Genomic DNA, 21,893 nt, shown 5'->3' with positions numbered 1-21,893 from the left:
TTCAGTTTTCATATTTGACTCTGATGTTGTGGATGTGTAGCATGAAGCACACTGAAGCCTGCTGGCTTCAAAAATAGGTGCTGCTGGTTGCAGTCAGGGCTGCTGACTGGTGTTTCATAAACATTCACATCCTGGGGAGAACTGCGGGGTGATTTTATGAGCTTTGAAGTAGAAGTGGAACTAACTAGCACACCACTGTGTGTCAGTTCACAGAGAGGGCAAATAGACATCTGGGACACAAAAAACAGCTGCTGAGATGAGGCATCCCTTTGAAATGCTGGTAAACTTTGCAATAGTCACTTCTTGAACCAGGAAATCAGTGAATTGTAATAATTTGGTTTCTGATCATTGTGAAATTCCTTTGATGAGTTGCTAAAGGTTTTTTTGAAGAGGCTCTTGAGATAAAAATGCCATTTAAACAGCCTTACTTAAGTCTTCTTGTCTTCAATCTATTTTAGACTCTCCTTTTTCTCTTGTAGACCCCTTAATCTTTTCAATAGTTTTCTTCAGGCAGCAGGCCAGCAAATAAGAGTCCACAAAAAAGCTCTTAGTGATTCCATCATTCTTAATTCTTTAAAAAGAAGGATGGGATATTTGACTCCTTTTTTCCACTAAATGGCTGAGACAGTTCACTTTGTTTTCCCATCCTTCTTACATCTAGATAATCAGTACTGCTGTCAAGAAGGAATGGCAGGAAGGTCAGTGGCAGAGGTAGAACCATCAATTTGCTTCTGCACATCCCAGATGTGTGCTGCACATCCCAAATGGTGCCAGGCAGAGGGCAATGTGAACCCTTCAGCAGTTTTAGGCCTGAGAGAAGGATGGAGGATTAGAGCATTCACTTCTCTCATGCTTTGTAATAAGGACTAGCACTATCAGGATCTTCGTGCTGGAGTGCAGCAAGGGTATCCAGTCATCTCCCCTCAGGGTCAGAAGAATGGGAGTGCACAAGGGTAGGATATGCTGGTGCTGGGATTTTTTCCTCTTCTCTCATGTAAGTGTTGCTAATTGCCTCACTTCTACACGGGCCAGCAGAAGAAGGAGATGGATTTAGGCCTGTCCCCACACTAAGGGCAGGAATTTCAATCTGGTGGTGAAAGAATTTCAGCACAGGTGGAGAAGGACATGTTGACAAGCACCTCTTGGGCATACATCTGCCTGTATTCCTAGTGGAGTTTCGGTATGGGAGGGTGGCAGTGTACAGCTTCTCAGGAGCTGGGAGAAAGAATCAGTTTCTGGACAAATGAACAAGCGACCTCCTGGTGGCTGACAGGTCTGGCGCTGCTGGGCCATCCCTTCCGTGTGACACCGCTTCTGCCTTGGCCCTCCTTCCCTGCCTGGGCCTGGCAACCTGCTGGGACACAAAACCACACTGTGTGCTGTCCTGTGCTGTCAGACAAGGGAAAGGATGGCTGAGCAGCCAGCGTGTGTCCCTGTGTCTTAGACCTGCAGAGGTTTGATAGGGTGGTGGACAGAGCATCACCAGAAGTGCACACCTGCTCCCTCCTGGAACAAGCTCTGGGGACTTTGAGCAAGAACTTTCCCTGCCCAGTCTTGGCATTTTCCACAGCAATCTAACTGCTAATAACAATATGGTATAACACAGTTACTGTGTAAAAATAAGATTCAAAAATATTCATCACACATATTTGAAAATGGATATATTACAATCCTGAAATATTATTCATAAAGGGTTTTTTATCATTATCTTTTAATAAGTGGTTAGCATATTTTGAAAGAGATATTTTGGAAGAATGGAGAATTTATTAGTATTCACTTTCAAAAATATAAAAAATATATCTTTCTTAGTCAACAGTGTAATGAATGTTAAACCCCATCATCTGTCTTGGGTGGAAAATCTGGAAATTTGATAAAAGTTATAACTGTATCAATATTTGCCCTATATCAATATCTAAGAATCAATATCTAAGTCACAGTACAGGTCACAAGTAGTCAAAATACAGTGATTAAAGAGAGATAAATACATCCTGTTGTCTCCGGCCTGTGTGATAAAGTTGAATGTGGACTCAAAGCTGACAAGCATTTCCTGATAGAACAGCTGGTATGGCAGCAAATATTTAATTATCTGAAATACATATTTGCAATTAGACAGATTTCCTCAAATAATCTTGCTTGCTCAATATTTTTACCTGTTCAGTGGGTTTTCAAGCAATGTGTGAGCTGCAGCCTGTTAAATTCCAAATATTCTCTCAGGATCCATCCTTGCAGAAGTGAAAAGGTTTGAAGATGTGACAGCTGTAGGAGCTGATTGTTTTTGTCTGATTGGATTTGAGCAATCTGGTCCAGTGGAAGGTGACCCTGCTCAAGGCAGGGGTGTTGGAACTAGATGATCTTATGGTACCTTCTAGACCAGGACATCCTATGATTCTGTAATTGTACTCAAGTCAAGATGCCAAGAGGATGACAGTAAATGGATGGGAAGCCAGGTGGGTAGAAAAATTGTTGAACTCAGAGAGTTTGTGGGTTTAGAGACGGATTGTAAATGCAGCACTGCAGGGGTCTCTTTTGAGACCTGTCCAATTGGTCAAATGTGTAAGGTAATACTTTCTTATCAGGCTGACATCAAACTGGGGCAAGGAGCTGGTATGTCCAAACTGGGCTGCCTTGCAGAGACACAGGAGGGATGCACCAAAAGCACTGTTCAGAAGAGAGCTACACCAGGATCCTGGGCTATTTTTTTTTCAATAATAAACTTTTAGTTGATGACTTTTATCACAAATTATTCAAAATCAGACAGCATATCTTCAGAAAAAATTCTCTAAGCACTAGCTTTAGAAAATTACCCCTCTCCAAAATGTTATCTGCTTATGTCCTTGCTTGGTAATACAATGCCACACAGCTGGCCAAGACTGGAAGAAAATGTTCTGAACACAAAATTTCAAAATGGTAAAAAACATAGAAAATTACCTGAGAACCCAGAGTTTTGTAGTCAAGTACTTAGCAGCTAATAACCCATACATAATGTGCTATTGATTTCCATACCTATTGTAAACTCTGTGGTGTCTTCAGATCATTGACGTTTCCAACGTTCTCCAGCGCTTTGTGATTTTAGGTGTACTGAAAATGGAAGAAATGATTGTCTAGAAGAGGTTTTAACCTCCTATTTAGATGCAAAACCTGGATCTTGTCTTGGGAACTCATTCCAAACTACATGAATAATGGATGTTTTCTTTCTAACTTTTTTTTTTCTGTTTTTTTTTTTCTAACTTTTGGAGACTTATTGCATTGAGTTCTTAAGAAGTTCTGATGCATACTTTGAAGACTGTCATCCTCAAAGAGGGTTCTTTATTAAAATAGGGGACCTCTTGCTATGCAAATATTAATTCCTGTAAAAAGAATGATCTTTATTTCCATTACCAAAATTAATTAATTTCTTTACTGCCATCACAGTTTTAGAGGAACATGGGGTGTTAGGTGACCATTATAAAGTAAACAAAAAAAAATTACTTAAAATCTTCTTTTAATTTAATATGCATCTTTGTAATGAGCTTTTTCAAAATAATGAATATTTCAGGTCAAAGTTAGTCTCTTCACTTTGAATATATGTACATGTGGCAATATCTTTTAATTGCCTGGATAATTTTCCCTGTTGTGGTTTAACACCAGCACTGCACAGCTACTCACTTTCTCCTCCACCAGAAGGATCCAGGAGAGAGCTGGAAGGGAAAGCTACAAAAATCATGGGTTGAGATGAAGACAATTTAAAAGCCATGCACCTGAGTGAAGCAAAACCAGGAATTAATTCACTGCTTCCCATGGGCAGGCAGGTGTTCAGCCATCCCCAGGAGAGCAGAGCCCCATCACAAGTGACAGTGACTTGGGAAAACAAACACCCTCACTCCAACCTTCCTCCTTCTCCCACCCACTGCACACACTGAGCATGATGCCACATGGTCTGGAATATCCCTTAGGTCAGTTTGGGTCACCTGTCCAGGCTGTGTCTCCTCCCAGCCTCCCATGCAGCCCCAAATTCCTCACCAGGCTGGTGGTACAAAAAGCAGAAAAGGCCTTGGCTCTGTGTAAGCCCTGCTCAGAATAACAAAAACATCTCTATAATTATCCTTGTGTTCAGCACAAATCCAAAACACGGCCTCATGCCAGCCACTGTGAAGAAAGTTAACTCTACCTCAACCAAAACCAGCACAGCCCCAAAAGGTAGCCATCCTGTTATAACATTGCTGAGACAGATGATTTGGAATGGTTTTTTTTTTTTTGAAATTATGTATGATGAAATTATGGACAGTTATTTCAGACCAAGAATTAAGCATGTTTTAAAAGTTTATAATATTCTCTTATTTTCTTAGTTGAGAGATAATGAATTTTTTAAAATATATTTTCCATATAAAACCTGAAAAATCACCATTTGTGTTACAGATTAGGGTTGGACTGTAATACAAAACATTATTCCCTCCTTTCTCATGCAATGATAATTGGAGGGTTTTTTATGGTGTAAGAGATTTTTCTTTCTACTTCTGTATAATCTCCCTTGAGAACTGGTTGGTTTTAAACTAATTGGTTAGGGAGCCACAGAGAAACCATCCTTATGTTTTTGTGTCAATTATAGTGTGTAATTTTTTCTCACATGGCATGGCCTGGGTCTACCCACTAACTGCTAGTGGCTCTATCTGCTCTGAGGGAGGGATTGGCTTTCCTTCTTTGCATAATTATTTGCTGGTCAGAAGACAGTATAAAGAAGCTGCAAAGCTTCCCCATCCTACTCATCTGAGAAAGGTTTGAACCACCACCTTTTGAAATTCAGGAAGGCGTCAACAGTATCCCTGTGAAACCTACTTGTCATCCCCTCCAGTCTGGCCTCTCAGTAAACAGAAATAAGAGCATTGGAGGGCTAGAGTCCAAAAAAAAGGTAGCTTGACTGTTGCCCAGTTGTTAGGAGATTCTCACAGAGTGAAAAATCAAGACTGCAGTGCCAGGCAAGCATTCATATTCTAGCACACCACTTGTGGCTGAAATCTAACATCAGCTCAAAGCATAACACCATAATTTTCCTGGCTCTGTAACTCTATCATGCCTGCCTGACCCATATTTAATCTTCCAGAATGTGCTTTTTTACAGTCTACTTATACTTGGCAGCCTTAAATGTCCTGGGTTGGGGTCCTTTGCCTCTCAGGAGGATGAGAATCTGGATAATCCACACCAGGATTTAGAGGTGTAACAATAAAATTATAGAGAAAATGAATGTTCAAAAGAGGGCAGGCAAGGTAGATTCTGATTAAATAGTGGCACTGTGTGATAGTGAGGGTAGCTCTGACATTCATAGGAAGTTGGGAAATCCAGCATGGCACCCATAATCCCAGGCCTTCCTTAATTAATAGCTGGAAGCAGGATATCCTGCAGCATCTGAGAAAATCTTCCTCTGGAGTGGGATTCCCATGTAAGGTATCATTCTAGATGTGGGGTGAAGTGTGCAGTGCCCATGTAAATGTTTCACATGTGGGCCATCTCATATTATCTGCATCCTTCTTCTAGTAAAGCTGAACTGGCTTTTAGACTCCATTGACTGTATTGACCTGTTCTTCAGTGATTATAATGGGAGTTTAGACTTTAGCTCACAAGTTGATGTCTAAATCCTACTAAATCTGGTGCTTAATTTAGAAGAATTTTATTGCCCTCATGAGGCTTTTAAATTCTTTGTACAATCAATCTTTACTTTGAGAACTGGCTGAGTCTAGCTGGCTTCAGAATGCTTCTCTTTTCCTGCAGGTTGCAAAAATAACCTGGATAGCTACAATAGGCAGAGTTAGATTGCCCTGCAGAGTTCTGTGCTGAAATATTGATAGGACAATGTTTTGGTTAGAATTCTAAATTAGATGGAAAGGAGTCTACCTAGCTGTCTTTACAAACCATATATAATTCTTGCTTGATTTAGGAACGTAATTGCTGAAATCAGCTCTGAAAATCTTTTTCTAATACATAGCTCTTGAAAAGAGCACAAAAGAAAGTGGTTGGGTCCAAGGAGACACCAAATAAGAAGTTGAACATCTACAGACACATACTAATCAAATGCCGTTTGGTTTGGTTTGTTTGTTTGATTGTTTGTTTGTTTTAAATACCGTGAGGTCCTTCAGGCATCACTTTTTGCAATTTCCTGAATCAATAATTTAGGGACTTAATTCAATAAATCATTCAACTGATAATAGGAATAAACACTATTTTTTGCTGTTCTTAAAATTGGATTCTGAGAATCAGATTTTTAAAGTATTTCAATTCTTAAGGACTTGATCCACAAAAGGGCTTGGATTTTTTGATGGTCAGCATTGCATTATGTAAGGTTTAGGTGCCTGTTTCCTAATTTTGCCTCCATGTGTTGAACAAGGCATTATCTGCTTATACAGTGCATACAAAGTAAACATCTCCAGCTGGGCTTCCCAATAGCTGCCCAAGATAATCAAGAAAACAAGCACTGAGACCAGAGCTGTTCCTTAAATCCCACCTCTGTTGAGGACCTTAAGTCACAGGGATGAGCAGACATGAGCAGCAGATCCCAAGCCCTTCCCTGTCTTAGATGCCCATTCTGTGTTTTCAGGAAGAGTCGGGAAGTGATGGTCCACACTCTGAACACACAGCTAGAGGAAGGAGGTTCACCAAAACTGGAATAAAAGCTGAGAATTCAGCACACTACAGGGTGTGGGAAACAGCTACTACTCCATCTGAAAGGATTAACACAGTTCTTGCTCACTTTTGGACTTTCACCTAGTCAGTGGGCTGTAGAGATCTCTGTAAGTCTTGGTACAACACTGCAACTTAGGAAAGAAAGTCAGCCTTCATGTCACGAGGGAGAAGGAGCAGCAGAACAAAATATTTCAGTGTACTCATCAAGAGAATTACTTAAGAGAAGCTGCTAATGCCCATTTCTTGCTCAAAGAGATGATGATGCCTTTTCCATTAAAGGGTTAGACAGAAAAGTAAAAGTTTAAGTATTTCTGAGTTTTTGTTTTCTCCTACTGAATAAAAATTAATTTTAGAAGCTTCCTCATTGAGTTTTTCCTTTTTCTACATGAAACAACAGAATAGTCTAATGAGTTTTACTGAGAGAATACTCTAATGGGTTTACTGAACTCATTTAAGAACTTAAGCAGACTTGAAAAAACTGTAAAGGACACAGGGATAGTTGAAATCAGAGAAGGATTTATACATGGGAACTAACTGAGCAGGGCTTTATAATCCTGAGAAAAGAGGCAACTGTGGGACCAACAGCAGTAACTTATATAGTTGAGGGAGGAAGTTGAATTGGTTAGTTATTAACTGTTCTTCATAAGAAGTAATGAGGTATAAAATGACACCAGTGAAGAACAAACAAGAGGATCAGTACTGTAGCATAGTTAATTGCAGTAACTCAGTGCCACAGGATGGTCCAATGCAGCTTAAGAGGCAATTTTGTCAAAACCAGATAAATGGCTCTTACTTTATCCTACAATTGTAATTAATGGACAAAACACTTCAGTGGGAGTGCTAGGGTTGGTAGTCATGCCTATCTTATCAGTAATTGAATTTCTCTTAGTGAGGCCACTTGTGCTTTCCTTGCAAAGAAAGATGTTTCTAAAAAAGTAAGTAGGAAAGATTACAGCATTGCACTGTTTGAGACCCAGCTAGAAATGAACCACAGCTCCCCAAGAACATCTTCAGCTGGGTACCTCTCTGGATTCCTACCTCAGCACATGAGAAGGGGTTGGATTGCACAAGTGAGCCCTATGACACTTTTTTGAGAGAGGGAAATGAAGTTTGCTTCTATAAACTGCTCCTGGTGCCTTACTCAGAGATGCAGCACAGCCTCGAGCTACTGCCTGAGGAACTGAGACTCTGCTATCAGAGCATGTCTCCATCTGCTGATTGCCAACAGAGATTTCCATTCCCCCCCCTAGAGCCCAATGGAAGGCATTCTCCTGATTCTGTAATGGGTCCTTCCAGGGGGAAGGATGCTTCCCCTTCCAAGGGGGAAGGAGGCCTTGTTAAACCTGGTCTGGCAACTATGGGAAACAGAGACAAGCCAAAGCATCAGAGAGGATTTCTCCTCATGCAGCTTGGGGCTTGGATGTTTTTTTGCTTCATTGTTTGTTTTTCTTTGTTTTTAAAAGAGATCATCCCAGCTTAATCCTGTGTAAAACCATATTAGATGATTTATGTCTCATTGTCATGGAAATGAATGACAATCTCAAAGGAGGAGTGTCAGGACAACACTTCCAGGAGCACTGATACACTGCTAAAGAAGAACTCAGACTCGGTAGTTAATTTAATGGAAAAGACCTCTAGCCCTTTTTGTGTCTTTTGTCCCAAATCTTCATCATAAACAGTCATTAGCATTAGATCTATGCCAACATTAAAGCACTGGTATTCCAAAAGTGCATCAGGATGGTAGCACTGCTATCTCACCTCTCATCCCTTGTAGCATCACTTACACTTTCCTCCCTTCTTATCTCCAAGAGATATTCTAGAGTATGAACTGAAGTTTAATTGTGACTAATTCATAGTTTACCTCCAAGTTTCTGGGGTAAATAGCATCACTTTGGCAAAGGCCCATGTAGGAAATCATTTTGGTAGCAACACAAAATCCCTTTAAACTGCCTTAGATCTGAAATCCTGGACATCTTGAACTCTTGTCTGAGTGATCTTTGGCTGCTGGGCTAAATTTCCTGTATGCATTGCTTCCCTACACTGAAAAGTCCAGGCCATATTTTGTTTAGTTAACTTGCCAGAAAAAAAAAAAATTCCCTGAATACGCATGTAAGAAGGAGACAGAGAAACTGCATAGGGTTCTATACAACTGTTACTGTGTATTTGAACTGTTGAGAAAATGAAGCCATTAATAAAAAAGATTTTTGTCTCTTGTATATACATCTAGGAACATGTATTTTGTGTTGCTTCTGGGTAAACTCTGGGCTGAGCTCAGCTGCCTCAGTCTCCTCCAGTGCTAGTGACAGAAACATTGGCTGAGCCCTCAAACACCTGAACCACCCTCAAACACCTGAACCTTTCTGTAGCTGCAGCTGGACCCCAGCTGAGGTAGCCAGGCCATGCAGAGTGGCAGGCAGATGCAGGGCCCCCTGTCATGTCTGTGTCTAGTATGATTTAGGGAGTCCTGACTTAATTCTTATTTGCATATAATAAAATGCCAAACATCTGCTCAGTGCTTTATCAACATTAAAGCCAGTGCATAAAAGCTTGTACTCTCCTGCTGGGCTCAGTCTGACATGCATCATTTCAGAGACATTGAGCAGAAACTGCAAGTATGAGTGGCATCTTGCTTATAGGAAACAAACTCTGTTTTAATTGGAAGCAGTCAAATAAGTAGGTAAATATACTGGGTTTCAGCATACTTTTTATTTCTAAATATGAAATACATAAGAAAATAAAAATGCCTTGCATTTTCTGCTCAGAGCAGCACCAACTCTAAATAAAGAGGCACTGAATGTTGCTGCTCACTGAAAGCACACTGAATGTTGCTGCTCAGTGAAAGTCACATCTGTGACTGCCGTGTGATACACAAACACCCAGGCTACTGCTAAACCTGAATTATTAATAATTCAGGTTTAGCAGTTATTAATAACAGCACAACTGGGTCAGCAGCGTATTGAGTGTAAACTGATTTATCATGTTTCCTGGGTAAGTTTGCAGCTTACCCTAAGCTTTCTACAGTTGCAACTAAACTATCATTAGGTGATATAAAGCTTATCCAAATAATTTCTGCATTTCAGTTATTGAAATACCAAGATGTTCAAGATTTTTATTATGTTTGGATTAGTCAGGGAGGATGCTAAGGCTTATATCTGGATTCAGGGGTCTAAGCTTCCTCATTTGGGCTCAAAAATCATAAATTTGTAAAACATGCTCTGAGACTTCTTACCATATGGAATGAAATCCTTAAAAAATTTGCAGTTTCTGTTGTATGTAGTGAGAGGTTTTTGGTGCACTATCTGATCTGAAAAGTTAGGAGGCTGCATAGCCAGCCTTGCCATCTGCCTCCTTCTGCATCAGGCTCTTGAAAAACGGCCAGTTCAGTTTGACTGATGCATCACAGTGTTGAATGATTGAACCATCACAGTGTTGAATGAATGATAGCAACATTAAGGTTGGAAAAGACCTCCAAGATCATCAAGTCCAACCTTGACTGAACACCACCTTGTCAACTAAACCACAGCCCTAAGTGACATGTCTAGCTGTTCCTTGAACGCTCCAGAGATGGAGACTCCACCACATCCATGGGCAGCTCAGTCCAATGCTTAACCACCCTTTCTGTGAAGAAATTCTTCTTGATGTTCAACCCAAACCTCGCCTGATGCAAAGGAGGCCACTTCCTCATCCTGTCACTGGTTGCCTGGGAGAAGAGACCGACCCCACCTGGCTACAGCCTCCTTTCAGGGAGTTGTAGAGAAGGATAAGATCTCCCTAGAACCTCATTTTCTCCAGGCTAAATAACCCCAGCTCCCTCAGCTGCCCCTCACGGGACTTACTCTCTAGACCCTTCTCTGGACATATTCCAGCACCTCAACATCCTTCCCAAATTGAGGGGTAGAGAACTGGACACAGCACTCCAGGTGTGGCCTCACCAGTGCAGAGTGCAGAGTGCAGAGAGACAATCACAGCCCCGGTCCCGCTGGCCTCACTCTTGCTGATACCAGGATGCCATTGGCTTCCTTGGCCACTTGGGCACACACTGGCTCATGTCCAGATGCTGCCACTAGCACCCTCAATTCCCTTTCTGCTGGGCAGTTTTCCAACCACTCTGTCCCCAGCCTGTAGCACAGCCTGGGGCTGTTGTGACCCAAGGGCAGAACTTGGCACTTGGCCTTGTTGAACCGCACAGCGTTGGCCTCGTTGAACCGCACAGCGTTGGCCTCTGCCCATGGATCCATCCTGTCCAGATCCCTCTGCAGAGCCCTCCTGCCCTCCATCAGATCAACACTCCTGCCCAATTCAGTGTTGTCTGCAAACTTACCCAGGGTGATGGTACTACATCATCTAACCTCCAGGAACCTAAGCCAGTTGCTGGACCTGGCACCAGGCTGGTGGCTAGTTATTTCTTGTTTAAAGATTTAGACCCTGAGGCTTTAGATTAAAGAAGTCTTCACTCAGCATGATGTGCTCACTCAAAGCAGGCAAAGTCAGGCTCCCTTTTGTGACTTAAAAATACCTTATGGCCTGGAGAAAAAATTGTCAAACTGAAACTGTTTCTGAAGATTGGTCCTAAGGTTGATCCTAAGTACTTTTCTCTTAACAGATGGATGCTGATCTTCCTCTTCCAACTCTCTGGGTTAAGTTCTCACTGACACGCCTCTATTCTTATCTTTTCTCTTCCTTAGCAGATTGGTGGTCATGTTTTCTTCCTCTCTAAGATTTCTCCAGCTAGTAGGCTGCAGCACATTCACTTTTGTACAGCAGAAACCAAAATAGTTTTTAAAACTTTTTTCTAGAACTCTGACATCTGAAGATTTGAGATATCCTTCCATCTCTGTCCCCCACAGCTATGCTGTAGATGAGATTTTTGAAGATCTCGTTTTGATTCTATGGAAGAAAAAGGAGATTTAATCTTTCTATTCCTAATAGTTTAACTGTATTTTCAATACAAAGAATAATCATATTCTGCTTGTGATTTATGATGAAACTGACTCAGTTTTTTTCGGTTTGGTTCATTGTCTTGGTTTTTTTAAAAATCTAAAATACTTAGGAACTTTTTTTATCTTGAAATAATTTTTTGTTGTACAGCAAGAAGAGCATGCACAAGATTCTAAGTCAGTGTTTTCTTTGGGTGCTGTGCATTGAAACTTAACTTATTTTCCATTATTTGTCTTTCTACAATGAGACAAAAATTCTTATAAAACAGAAAAACTGTAATAGTATTCAGACAAGTCCAATTTATATGGTACATTGTTGGAAAAAAAACCCCTAAGAAAATTCAGAATGGCTACAAGCCTACTAATATGATTTAGAAACTTTTTGCAGAAGCTACATACAACATGCTATTAAAACTGCAAATACATATTCAATACTTGTGTTTTATAGAAAATTGTATAAATATTAAAATTTAAGAGAAACAATATGGAATAAAATGCACTAGGAAACTGATATGTAGACAAAGGTTTATTTACACCATACAACATTTTAAATATTTTATACACAGCTGCAGCAGAGAAAGCTATTCTGAGCTTTCCAGAGAAAACTGCAATAATAAAGATGTGAAATATATTATTCATATAAAAGTGAGATTATTACTTTATTGCATTTAAAGCAATGAAGAATGTAGCTCAACAGACATTCATTTAATGACAAAAACTTTGCTTTTATATTATAAAGTAAAAAGTGTAGTAATGGCCAAACAGACTGTTATAAACTTTAAAAACTGCATATATATATACATTGTGCTTCATGGTGAAGTTTTTTGAAAACTAAACCAGATGAAGCTGTTACAACATGAATCGTTGCTTGAGGTTTATCTATAAAGATTACCTTACAAATCCATTCCACGGGTACTTACAACACACGATGGTAAGAATTGTACACCTGGTTCTCCACTAGCTGCACTAGTGGGAATAAACTGTACGAAAAAAACCACTGACATTTGGCACAGGAAGAGCCTGACATAAAGGAGTTGCAATGTTCAGACAGGAGTGTCAGGATTGTCAGGATTCCCAAAGTCTTTTTACTGTCAGTGCAATGAATTATTTTTACTTTGTTTTGTTCAGTTCGTTTTTGTTAAACTTCTGTTTGAAAGTCACCTTCTTGCACATCTAAAGGCAAGTTCAGACACTTCTCCCATTCTGCTGGTCTGAGTTCTAAAGCATCTTTTGCCTCTGTGTCTAATACATTTATCGTTGTATAGTGTTGGTAGTCACCTGTGGTTTTGAAACTGTCCCATGGAGCCTTGCTCGGTCCTGAGTTCTCCTGAAGACCAAAGAGAGAAGAATTAAAATCAAGGATGAAATAATGCAGTTTCCATTTATAAGGCTGATTGCTGACGTGCTCTCATGAGACACAGAAGCTGGAGAGGGGAAATGGCTTTGCAGGGAGCCAGGCTGGCGGGTGCTCGGCACCGCTGTGACTCTTTCTCTGTGAACAATCAACACTTTGGCAGGCTCCTCACCTGAGCTGCCAGCTTAAGCCCTTTCTTTCACAAGAACCAATGTGAGAGGAATGGGCTGAGAGATCCAGTACCAATAGACATCTTTCTAAGAGTGGGAGAAAAGAGGGAGAAGAGAAAGGAAGGTAACAGAGAAGAGTTTGTGGCTTGAAATATGGAGTGGATTGAAACCGAGACTGCCTGCTGGATTTTAAATTGTGGCAGGTGCATGGCAGAATGACAGAAACCTTGAAAATGCTGTGAGAGCCACCTTGCCTTGCAGGTGGATGAGCTCATGTATATTAGGATTAACAGGCTGAAAGGGGGTTATTTTCTACTGAATTATTTTTTTATTTTTTTTAATGCTACCTTTTATAAGGTAAAAGACCTGATGGACCAATTTAATTAGCGATTTCTGCTGTAACATGATGGGTGGGATTTAGTTGCTAAAATCCAGTATTTTTGCACCATCTAAGATGCCTTTGAACTTTCTGCTTGATCTCCAACTATCTTTCACGAGAGGTGCAGATCTCCTTTGAGCCCTGTATCATTGCTGCCTGTGCTGTGGTGTAAACCAAGACCTCTGTCTAAAATAGCCTGAGATGCCTATATTTAGGTACCTGGATCACTCTCTGACTGTCTCACAAACAAACCATTCCTCTAGGCAGCTTTTATTAGCAGACTTTTCAAAAGCACAGCACCAATGTGAAACAGAGTAAACACAACTCTTCCACTGAGATTCCCTTTGAGATTTTGAATTAATTCAAGCTTTATGTGAATAGCAAATCTCAAGTAGGGAGACAAATGAAAATGTTACATGTCAGCTGATCTCAAAAGGAGGAGTGAGTGAGAACTCGATACAAAATAACACATATCACAGATAAAGGTTCATCAAAGAATCAGGGCTAAATTTCTGCTGGATTAAGATGATGTAAAAGATGTAAATCCATTGGCCTCACATCTGCTTAATACCTCTTCTTCATGTCTGAAAGCAGCTCTTCTGAAAAAGTTATAGAATACAATGATTCTAGCTCAGTTCCATTTAATATACAAGTTTCACATTATAAAATTATATAAAAATTATTACTAATCAAAATATTACTGATAAAAATATGTCACACTAAATGAGCTGTTTTAATTAGGTAGCATCAACTATTTCCTTGCTCTCATTATCAGGTGTAGTCAGAGTGTTATGCATGTGTGTATGAGTGTGTCTGTATAAATTTGAATTATGATGATAGCAGCCTCAACTCAGGATGATTTAATTTTTGCTTTTCCCATGGTAAATATTTATAAATCTATTTTGGAAAAGACATGGCATTACAGAGATCTTGTGTGCTTTCTGGACAATTGCATGTACAGGTAAACCCATCTGGACTTGTTTGTAGTATCTAATTTATTATACCCTTGCCTAGCTAGAGGAAAAGCCTTATTGGTCAAATTATATCAGTGAGCTGCTTTCTCTGTATAAAGGCCCTTAGACACAGCAGGCACATACAGATTTGAAATGCATTCCCTGCAGCTCAATTACTTGTCATCTATAATGATGTTAGTGAGTTAGTTGTGGTCTAATTGTAGAATGTAATGAGTCTCATCATAGGCTGGATTACTGAAAATAGCTTTGGTTCTCATTTCTGAGGTACCTAAAGGTGAGGTCTTGGGAAATGCACTGGACTCAAAAGGCTCTTGTTTCACTGTTGTTTAAGATCCACCATATTTTAAATATAATAGAAGGACACTTACCATACTGCCTGATTTTGGTACATCCCGAAATCTGTCCAGAGTCTGAAATTTCTGATTTAACTCTTGAAACAATTCCATATGCCTCTTTCTTGTATGCATGACCTTCTGCAAAATGGAATATACTTGCTTATATATATAATTGAATCTAGTTGTTTTGTTTTGCGTTTTTTTGTTTTGGTTTTTTTTTTTTAAGAGAAGCATTACTTTTTCCAACATAATAAAGTAAATTGAATTTGGCAGGGTCATCTTTTCCCTATAGATTTGACCAATGGAAGTGAATTGCCCTGGCCATTCTCTCTGCTGTGTTTAATGCTCCTCCTGTGTACAAGAGACTGTTTTAACCCTATGTTTATTAAGTTGTTGAAAGTAGAGGCCACTAATGTTAGCTTGGAAGTTTCTTGAAAATAATGGCAATTTCTCAGAAGAATGTTTTTCTTGCATATCAAGAATATTTTCTAGAACTTCTGTTTTCAGCATAGATGCTTAAATTTTAATTTCTATAGGAAAGCAACAGCACTTTTAAATGGTCCCTGTTGGAATATTTTTATGAGAATGCTGAACTCAGAAATCTTGGCTCAAAATGGAAACCCCCCAAATGTTATGTCTTTTTAATTAGACATCTTCTTGTCATTCAAATCACCATAAAATGCAGTTGAAATTGCATTCATATTAAGAAAAGTAGGCACATTTTTTCAATTTTACTTGCTTTCTTATTTCATGGACAAAGAAATTGGAAACTGTCCTCCCTCTAGCCCATGCTGAGGGTACTCTTCCACAGAAATGAATTATTGCATTCAAATATTGGCATTCCTGTGGAAGAGGGGTGACCCCAAAGAGGGGTGACCCCAAAGAGCCCCCACAATGCACAGTGCACAGGCCTCAGCCATGTTTCTGCCTGGGCAACTACTTGGAGAGTGAAGCCTGTTTTCAAGCCTCGGTTGTAAGCTATGCTCATCAGAGCTGTTTTCAAAGGGAATTCATGCTCAGTTATGGATTCAGAGCAGCCTCTGGAGCCAAGCTGAAGGCTGCTTGCTGTTTGACCAGTCTCATGGTTCTGTGCTCTGGGGATGGGAGGCTCTGAGGATGCTTCACCTCAGTCCAACAGTGGATGGGCTTGGCTTTGCTTTTCTTAAGCTCTGTAACTGCTTGAACTTGAATTACAGCCAGGGCAGCAACCAGGAATGCTGACAGACAAGGTGCAGGACACAGGCCTTTGTGCAAGTCCTGATTTTGTGTCAAGCCTGATTTTCCCTGGAGTTGTGAGTGAAACCCTGAAAACTTATGTATGTGGTGCTTGAGTGTGACCCTTTCCATCAAGTAACACCCCTGCCAAGCCTAGGTTAGTACCTTTTAAAATGGAGTGGCAACAGCTGACTCTCAATATTCCTTTATCAATGCCAACTTTGCCCTTCATTTGCATTATGTCTTTAGAGATTTCCTGAAACGTGTCTGCTCTTTTGGCCAGGAATTTCTACTGCTATGCTCTAATATCTTTATTAACTTTAGTACAGCTACACAGTAGCTTGAGAAGTTGTTCACTTCTGAGGAAAGAAGTTTGGAAATATGTCTCACAAAGAGACATGAGACATCAGCAATTAAAGACCTATTAACTTGAGTTGTGGGGTGAATAAGGGAAAACCTTTTGCAGTATTTGGTAATAAACTCCTTGCAAAAGGTAATTTAACTAGACATAGCTATCAAAATTTATGAGGGGAGTTTTACTTAAGTGACTTCCTAGGGATTCTTTTCAGATATTGCTGCTATGGTAGAGACAAGAGTATATAGCAATTTTCATATACATAAAATTTTTTAAGAAGGGTTCTACCTCAAATATTATTATTGGTTTATAAAAGGAGACATGGTCATGGGAATAAAACAGTTTTGGTGGGTTAAAACACTAGCTCTAAAAAGCAGGAAATAACATAAGGCTGTGAAACAAGTATCTCCATTTGGAAACTTTTTAGTAGAAAGCTGGGAACATCGAGAATGCTACTTTCTGGTATCTTTTCCTTAATCATGGACCCAAGATGTCATTAAATAGCAAACATGAATAATGCAAATGTCTTACTCAGTTCATTACATTATTCCTGAGGAGAAGTAGGTGGGAGGAGAAATAAAATACTTGCACTGGGAACTCTGCCAGAAAAAAAATCTTTACATTTTATTCTTTATAGCAGCATGACTGGTATGAACATGTACCCATGGATCTTTTGGTTACTTTGTGTTTTCCTGGCTTCCATTCCATAATTCCTACCCACTGACACCCACTACCTCCCTATTGCTTATAAAGAACAATCTGAACTGAAGGTGCAGCAACTTAAATTTCCAACTTTAAGTCTCAATTTCTAGACTTCTAAAAAATTTTTGGTTAGAAAGCACCATCTTATCTCCTTTCTAGAAAATATGCTTGGTTGGGTAACTCTTTCTCTTTTATGAGAAAACAACCTACAAAGTATTTGTAGCATGTTATTCTGTTTTCTCTATTAAATGAGCAATGTGGACAACACCCATTTATTAACCTTAGAAATACTAACTTTTAACAATACAAAGCCTGTGGTCTTGACCAGTAATACTAGGATGACTGTAGTATCATTAGGATCTGAAAAGGATGGAAAATGAACTTGTGCTGCCCTTTTTTCTTTAGATGCAGCTGCACAGATGCCCATTGATGCTGCATCCCTGTCAGAAGCGCCAGAGTCAGCCACCAGGCTGCAGACACACATCTTCTTGTGGTGCCTCCTGAAGGTTCCATCACTCCTGCGCTCCACACCCTAAAGGGCTCAAGCTGAATCGACACCCCTTCTACATTTCTACTCTTCAGTCAGATAGAGTGTGTGTTTTGAAGAGTCTATGCCCTGCTCTGATGATCACCTACTCACAGAAAAGGATTCAGTGTGGACGGCTGTCAGCAAGATAGGGAGAACTTAGAACGTAACTCTGTAACCAGCTCCCTTTTTTATTTATGACAGGGATTTAGCTAAAGTCTAACTGAAGACAAATATACTCATGAATATTTAATGACACTCCACCTGCAGTACTGTATTCAGCTTTGGGGTTCCCAACAAAGGGTTCATATTGGAGGGAGTGTAGTGGAGGGTGACAAAGATGATCAGAGGGCTGGAGGACTTCTCCTATGAATTCAGACTGAGAGAATTGGGGCTGTTCATCTCTAACAGAGATGAGAAGGCTTTGGAGAGATTGTACAGCAGCCTTGCACTTTAAGGGGAGCCTGCAAGAAAGCTGGAGAAGGACTTTTTAGAAGAACATATAGAGACAGGACAAGTGGTGATGGCTTTAAGCTGAAAGAGGGTAGGCTTAGATTAGATATAGAGAAAAGACTTTTATGATGAAGGTGATGAGACACTGGAGCAGGTAGCCAGAGAAGTTGTGGATCTCCCATTACTGGAAGTGTTAAAGGCTGGGTTGGATGAGGCTCAGCCTAGTCTAGTGGAAGGTGTTCCTGCCAGTGGCTTGGGCTTGGCTCGAGATGATGTTTAAGGCCCCTTTCAACTTAAGCTAGTCAGTGATTCTATGATTTGTGGTCAATCTCATAAATACCAATATCATCATCATCATCATCACCACTACCAGGTAATTTAATTTGCCTTGGAGATTTTCTACATTGTTGCAGTTAAAAATGGTCTCTCTCAAATAGTGTACAAAACAGCAAAGTTGAAAGAACAGATGGGAGAATGCCTTCCCAGACCTCTAATGGAAACATGCTGCTGTTTCAAGATGATCAGTTGCCAAACTTGGGAACAGGAAATAATTTTTACCTGCAGGCATATTTATTTTTTACCTTTGCCTTAAAGAGATGTCTTCACGTTAGTAAGAGAATGATTTTAAGCTTTTGTGAGTTATAGTAGTATTATAATAAATAGCTATGGCAGATGAAATTTTGAAAGAATGCAGCTCCAGCAAGCAGTGATCAATTTAGCATTATTGTTGGTGCAAGTCTACTGATCTGTGGAAAGGAAAGAAGACAGTCTAGTATTCACACTTGTTCTGTGTATCCTTGTTCTCCCCCAGAGCTAGAGATGACTTGACTCCTGGAAATCAAGGTAATAAGGCATTTTCTGAATTATTTGGCATAAATGTTGTTAACAGAATAGATCCAATGAATGGCTGATAGAAATGAGAGAGTGGGGTGACTGGGGAAATCCAAAAGTCAGAGTCTCTCATAGAATGTAAAGGTAATTGTGATCTTGAATCCTAAAAGGCATGCCAATAGTACTGTTTAGCTCTCCTGTATGTTTTTGTAACTGCCAGCGTTCACCTATTATAAAGCCCTCCTGGGAATTTCTACAGCATCTGTATTTCTGTTCAACATAATTAGAATGAATTTTATTTGATCTGACAGATAACTGTTAGTGCTGAGACTTAATGAAAAACCTACCTGTCCAGCTGTAGAGAAAAAATGACAGGAGTTGGAGGGCACTTAGCTAGGGTTAGCAGAGCCTGTGGCAGAGAGGATCCAAAATGTCCAGACCAATAATTTTGCTCATGTTTTGGACACCAGACTGCATGAATGAGTCCAAACTTATCTTTATTAATAGCAGGAAAAGAGCTGTAAATTTATTTTATGTTGACTGTTCATTTAGCAAACTTCAAAGTTCAACTAGATTAGTCAGTGTTTTACAAATTCTAACTGTGGACAGTATATTATGTAGCAGAAACTATTATGTATGGTTCCTGCTGACAGACTAAGCCCTGTTTGTTACAGTCTTTTTTTTTTCTTTTTCCTACATGAAAGGATCATTTAAGAATATAATGGCAAGCTACTTAAAAAAGGGAAAACAAGATACAGGTGCCCAGTTTTGATACCCCCCCCTCTCTAACCACCTTGAGATCTATGGTAAGCCCATGCCAGTTTTGATGCCATCCTTTTCTCTCTCCTTTACGTTTGACTGAGATACATTTTCTATAACCCACACAAGACACAGGACTTTCATTATTTATAATCCATTGCAAAGGCCCTTAAAACTACATCTATATTTCTACATGTATTGAGGATAACAGAGACAGAGAGTAGTTTGTGATGTTATATAGTCTTAGTCTCGTTTTGTTCATATTGCATAGCAGGTGGCTTTGTGTTTCTTCTGTGGGTCTTGGAGAAAAATGGCCTTTCTCATGTATTTTTTAAACGTATATTTATTGTTTTTCTTTCAAATTATTTATATGAAGGTGAATTTCCATTGGAAGCCACTAGAATAATCTTATTTTCTTTTTTATTTTAAATATGAAACCATGAGTAAGTATATAGTAATAAGCCAAACATGTCCAAAACTATTCTCTGGCAACATCTTACATGGAATGGTCTCCATAAATACTAAGCGCTAATAAATTCTCTTAGTCTAAAAGCAAATTGTCTATTGTGAATGATATCCAGATTGAACTGAGTTCCTTAATGACACTCAAGAATTTCTTGGAGAAAAAAGGGTGGTCTAGATGAAAATAGTGATGGTCTTTCTAAAAACTAATCCATTTAAAAGCTGGCATTTTTGGCACCCAGGAATATTCCCTCAAATGTCTAATTTGTTAAGATTGACATAGCTGGAGTATTTTTCTTGAATGTGTATAGAGACATGTGTGAAAGGTTGAGGGTGTAGAGACTGCAGAGAGAGTGTTAAAAGGAAAAGGACAGAAGCAGCCAAACTTGTCCCACCCTTGTCCACACTGCATACTTAACATTTTTTATCTTCAGAACCACACCCGTGTCATTTTATGATTTGGAATCCTCAGAAATATGGAAGGGCATTGTCTCAGAGAGTGCCAGCTGGCACTGGTCACAGACAAAGCAGAGAAAGTGTTAAACATTTAAGTAGAATGTTCAATCCCTTTGGCTTGATCTTACCTCCAGACTGTATTCCATTTTGCAGTCAAGCTGCTTTGGGGGATCCAAAGAGCAGCATTTTGGCCACACCACATTATTTCAACATTTTTTGGCTTTTTAATTTTATTTTACCTTAGACAGCCGTGTTATGTGTAAGGATACAGAAAAGTCCACAGACTTAATCAGAAAAATCATAAAGCTGGGGGGTGAGATGGGGTTAGTCTGCATCAATACTTGTAAAACACAGTAGCAATTGGCATAGTATTGCTGATGCTCTCAGTTCCTCAGCACTCACTCCCAGTGGTTCCATTCTTTCCTTTTTACAAAAAACTATTTTCCTGCATTTTAATGGTAATCCTAAAAATACTAGGCCATGGAACAGCAATACTGCAAAAAAGTTAGAAAAAGGTGTAAATAAACAACAACACACAGCTGGGAGAAATGGCTGGTGCCCCAGAGGGCTGTGCAGCCCTTCAAAAGGACCAGGACACATTGGAGGGGTGAGCAGAGAACTGTCTGAAACTCAACAGAGGAAAGTGCAGGATCCTGCACCTGGAGAAGAATAGTCCCCTGCACCAGGACAGGCTGGGTGCTGACCTGCTGGAAAGCAGCTCTGCAGAGAAGAACCTGGGTGTCCATGGACAACGTGGAAGAAGAACCATGGATAAAAAGCTCTCCATGAGCCAGCAGTGCCCTTGTGGCCAAGAAGGCCAATGGTGTCCTGGGGTGCATTAGGAAGAGCATTGCCAGCAGGTCTAGGAAATGAGATCTCTACTCAGCCCTGGTGAGGCCACATTTGGATTTCTGAGTCCAGTTCTGGGCTCCTCAGTAGAAGAGGGACATGGAGCTCCTGGAGCAAGTCCAGGGGAGGGCAACAAAGATGATTAAGGGATTGGAGCATCGATCTTTTGAGAAAAGATTGAGGGAATTGGGCCTGATCAGCCTTGAAAACAGACAACTGAGAGTGGACCTCATCATTGCCCATCAGTATCTAAAAAGTGGTGTTGAGGAGGTTTCCAGGCTCTTCCCAGTGGTGCCAAGCAACAGGTCAAGAGATAAAGGGCAGAAACTGATGCACAGGAAATTCCTGAAATGAGGAAGAATTTCTTTGTTGTGCAGGTGACTTTGCACTGGCACAGACTGCACAGGAAATTCCTGAAATGAGGAAGAATTTCTTTGTTGTGCAGGTGACTTTGCACTGGCACAGACTGCCCAGAGAAGTGGAGT

The 21,893-nt window shown here is 40.0% G+C and overlaps 1 protein-coding gene across 13 annotated transcripts in view; it reads right to left on the bottom strand.

Moving 5' to 3' along the window:
* Positions 1-12,101: 12,101 nt before the first annotated feature.
* ADGRB3 (adhesion G protein-coupled receptor B3) overlaps positions 12,102-21,893 on the bottom strand; it is a 448,324-nt gene continuing 438,532 nt past the window's right edge. For 9 of the 13 annotated variants that reach the window (XM_077174780.1, XM_077174787.1, XM_077174790.1 and 6 more), the window contains 2 exons: positions 14,834-14,938; positions 12,102-12,915 (listed from right to left, as the gene is read on the bottom strand). In XM_077174780.1, coding sequence (XP_077030895.1) covers positions 12,727-12,915; positions 14,834-14,938 — 294 coding nt within the window. In that variant the 3' untranslated portion in view covers positions 12,102-12,726. Of the gene's footprint in view, positions 12,916-14,833; positions 14,939-21,893 lie in introns of those variants that run through there. The other 4 variants (XM_077174786.1, XM_077174791.1, XM_077174792.1 and 1 more) reach the window with 2 other exon arrangements.

This window comes from Agelaius phoeniceus, chromosome 3, assembly GCF_051311805.1.
Source record: "Agelaius phoeniceus isolate bAgePho1 chromosome 3, bAgePho1.hap1, whole genome shotgun sequence".
In the NCBI taxonomy this organism is placed as follows: Eukaryota; Metazoa; Chordata; class Aves; order Passeriformes; family Icteridae; genus Agelaius; species Agelaius phoeniceus.
The sequence above is the reverse complement of the archived record's forward strand: the minus strand, read 5'-3'. Positions and strand labels throughout refer to the sequence as shown.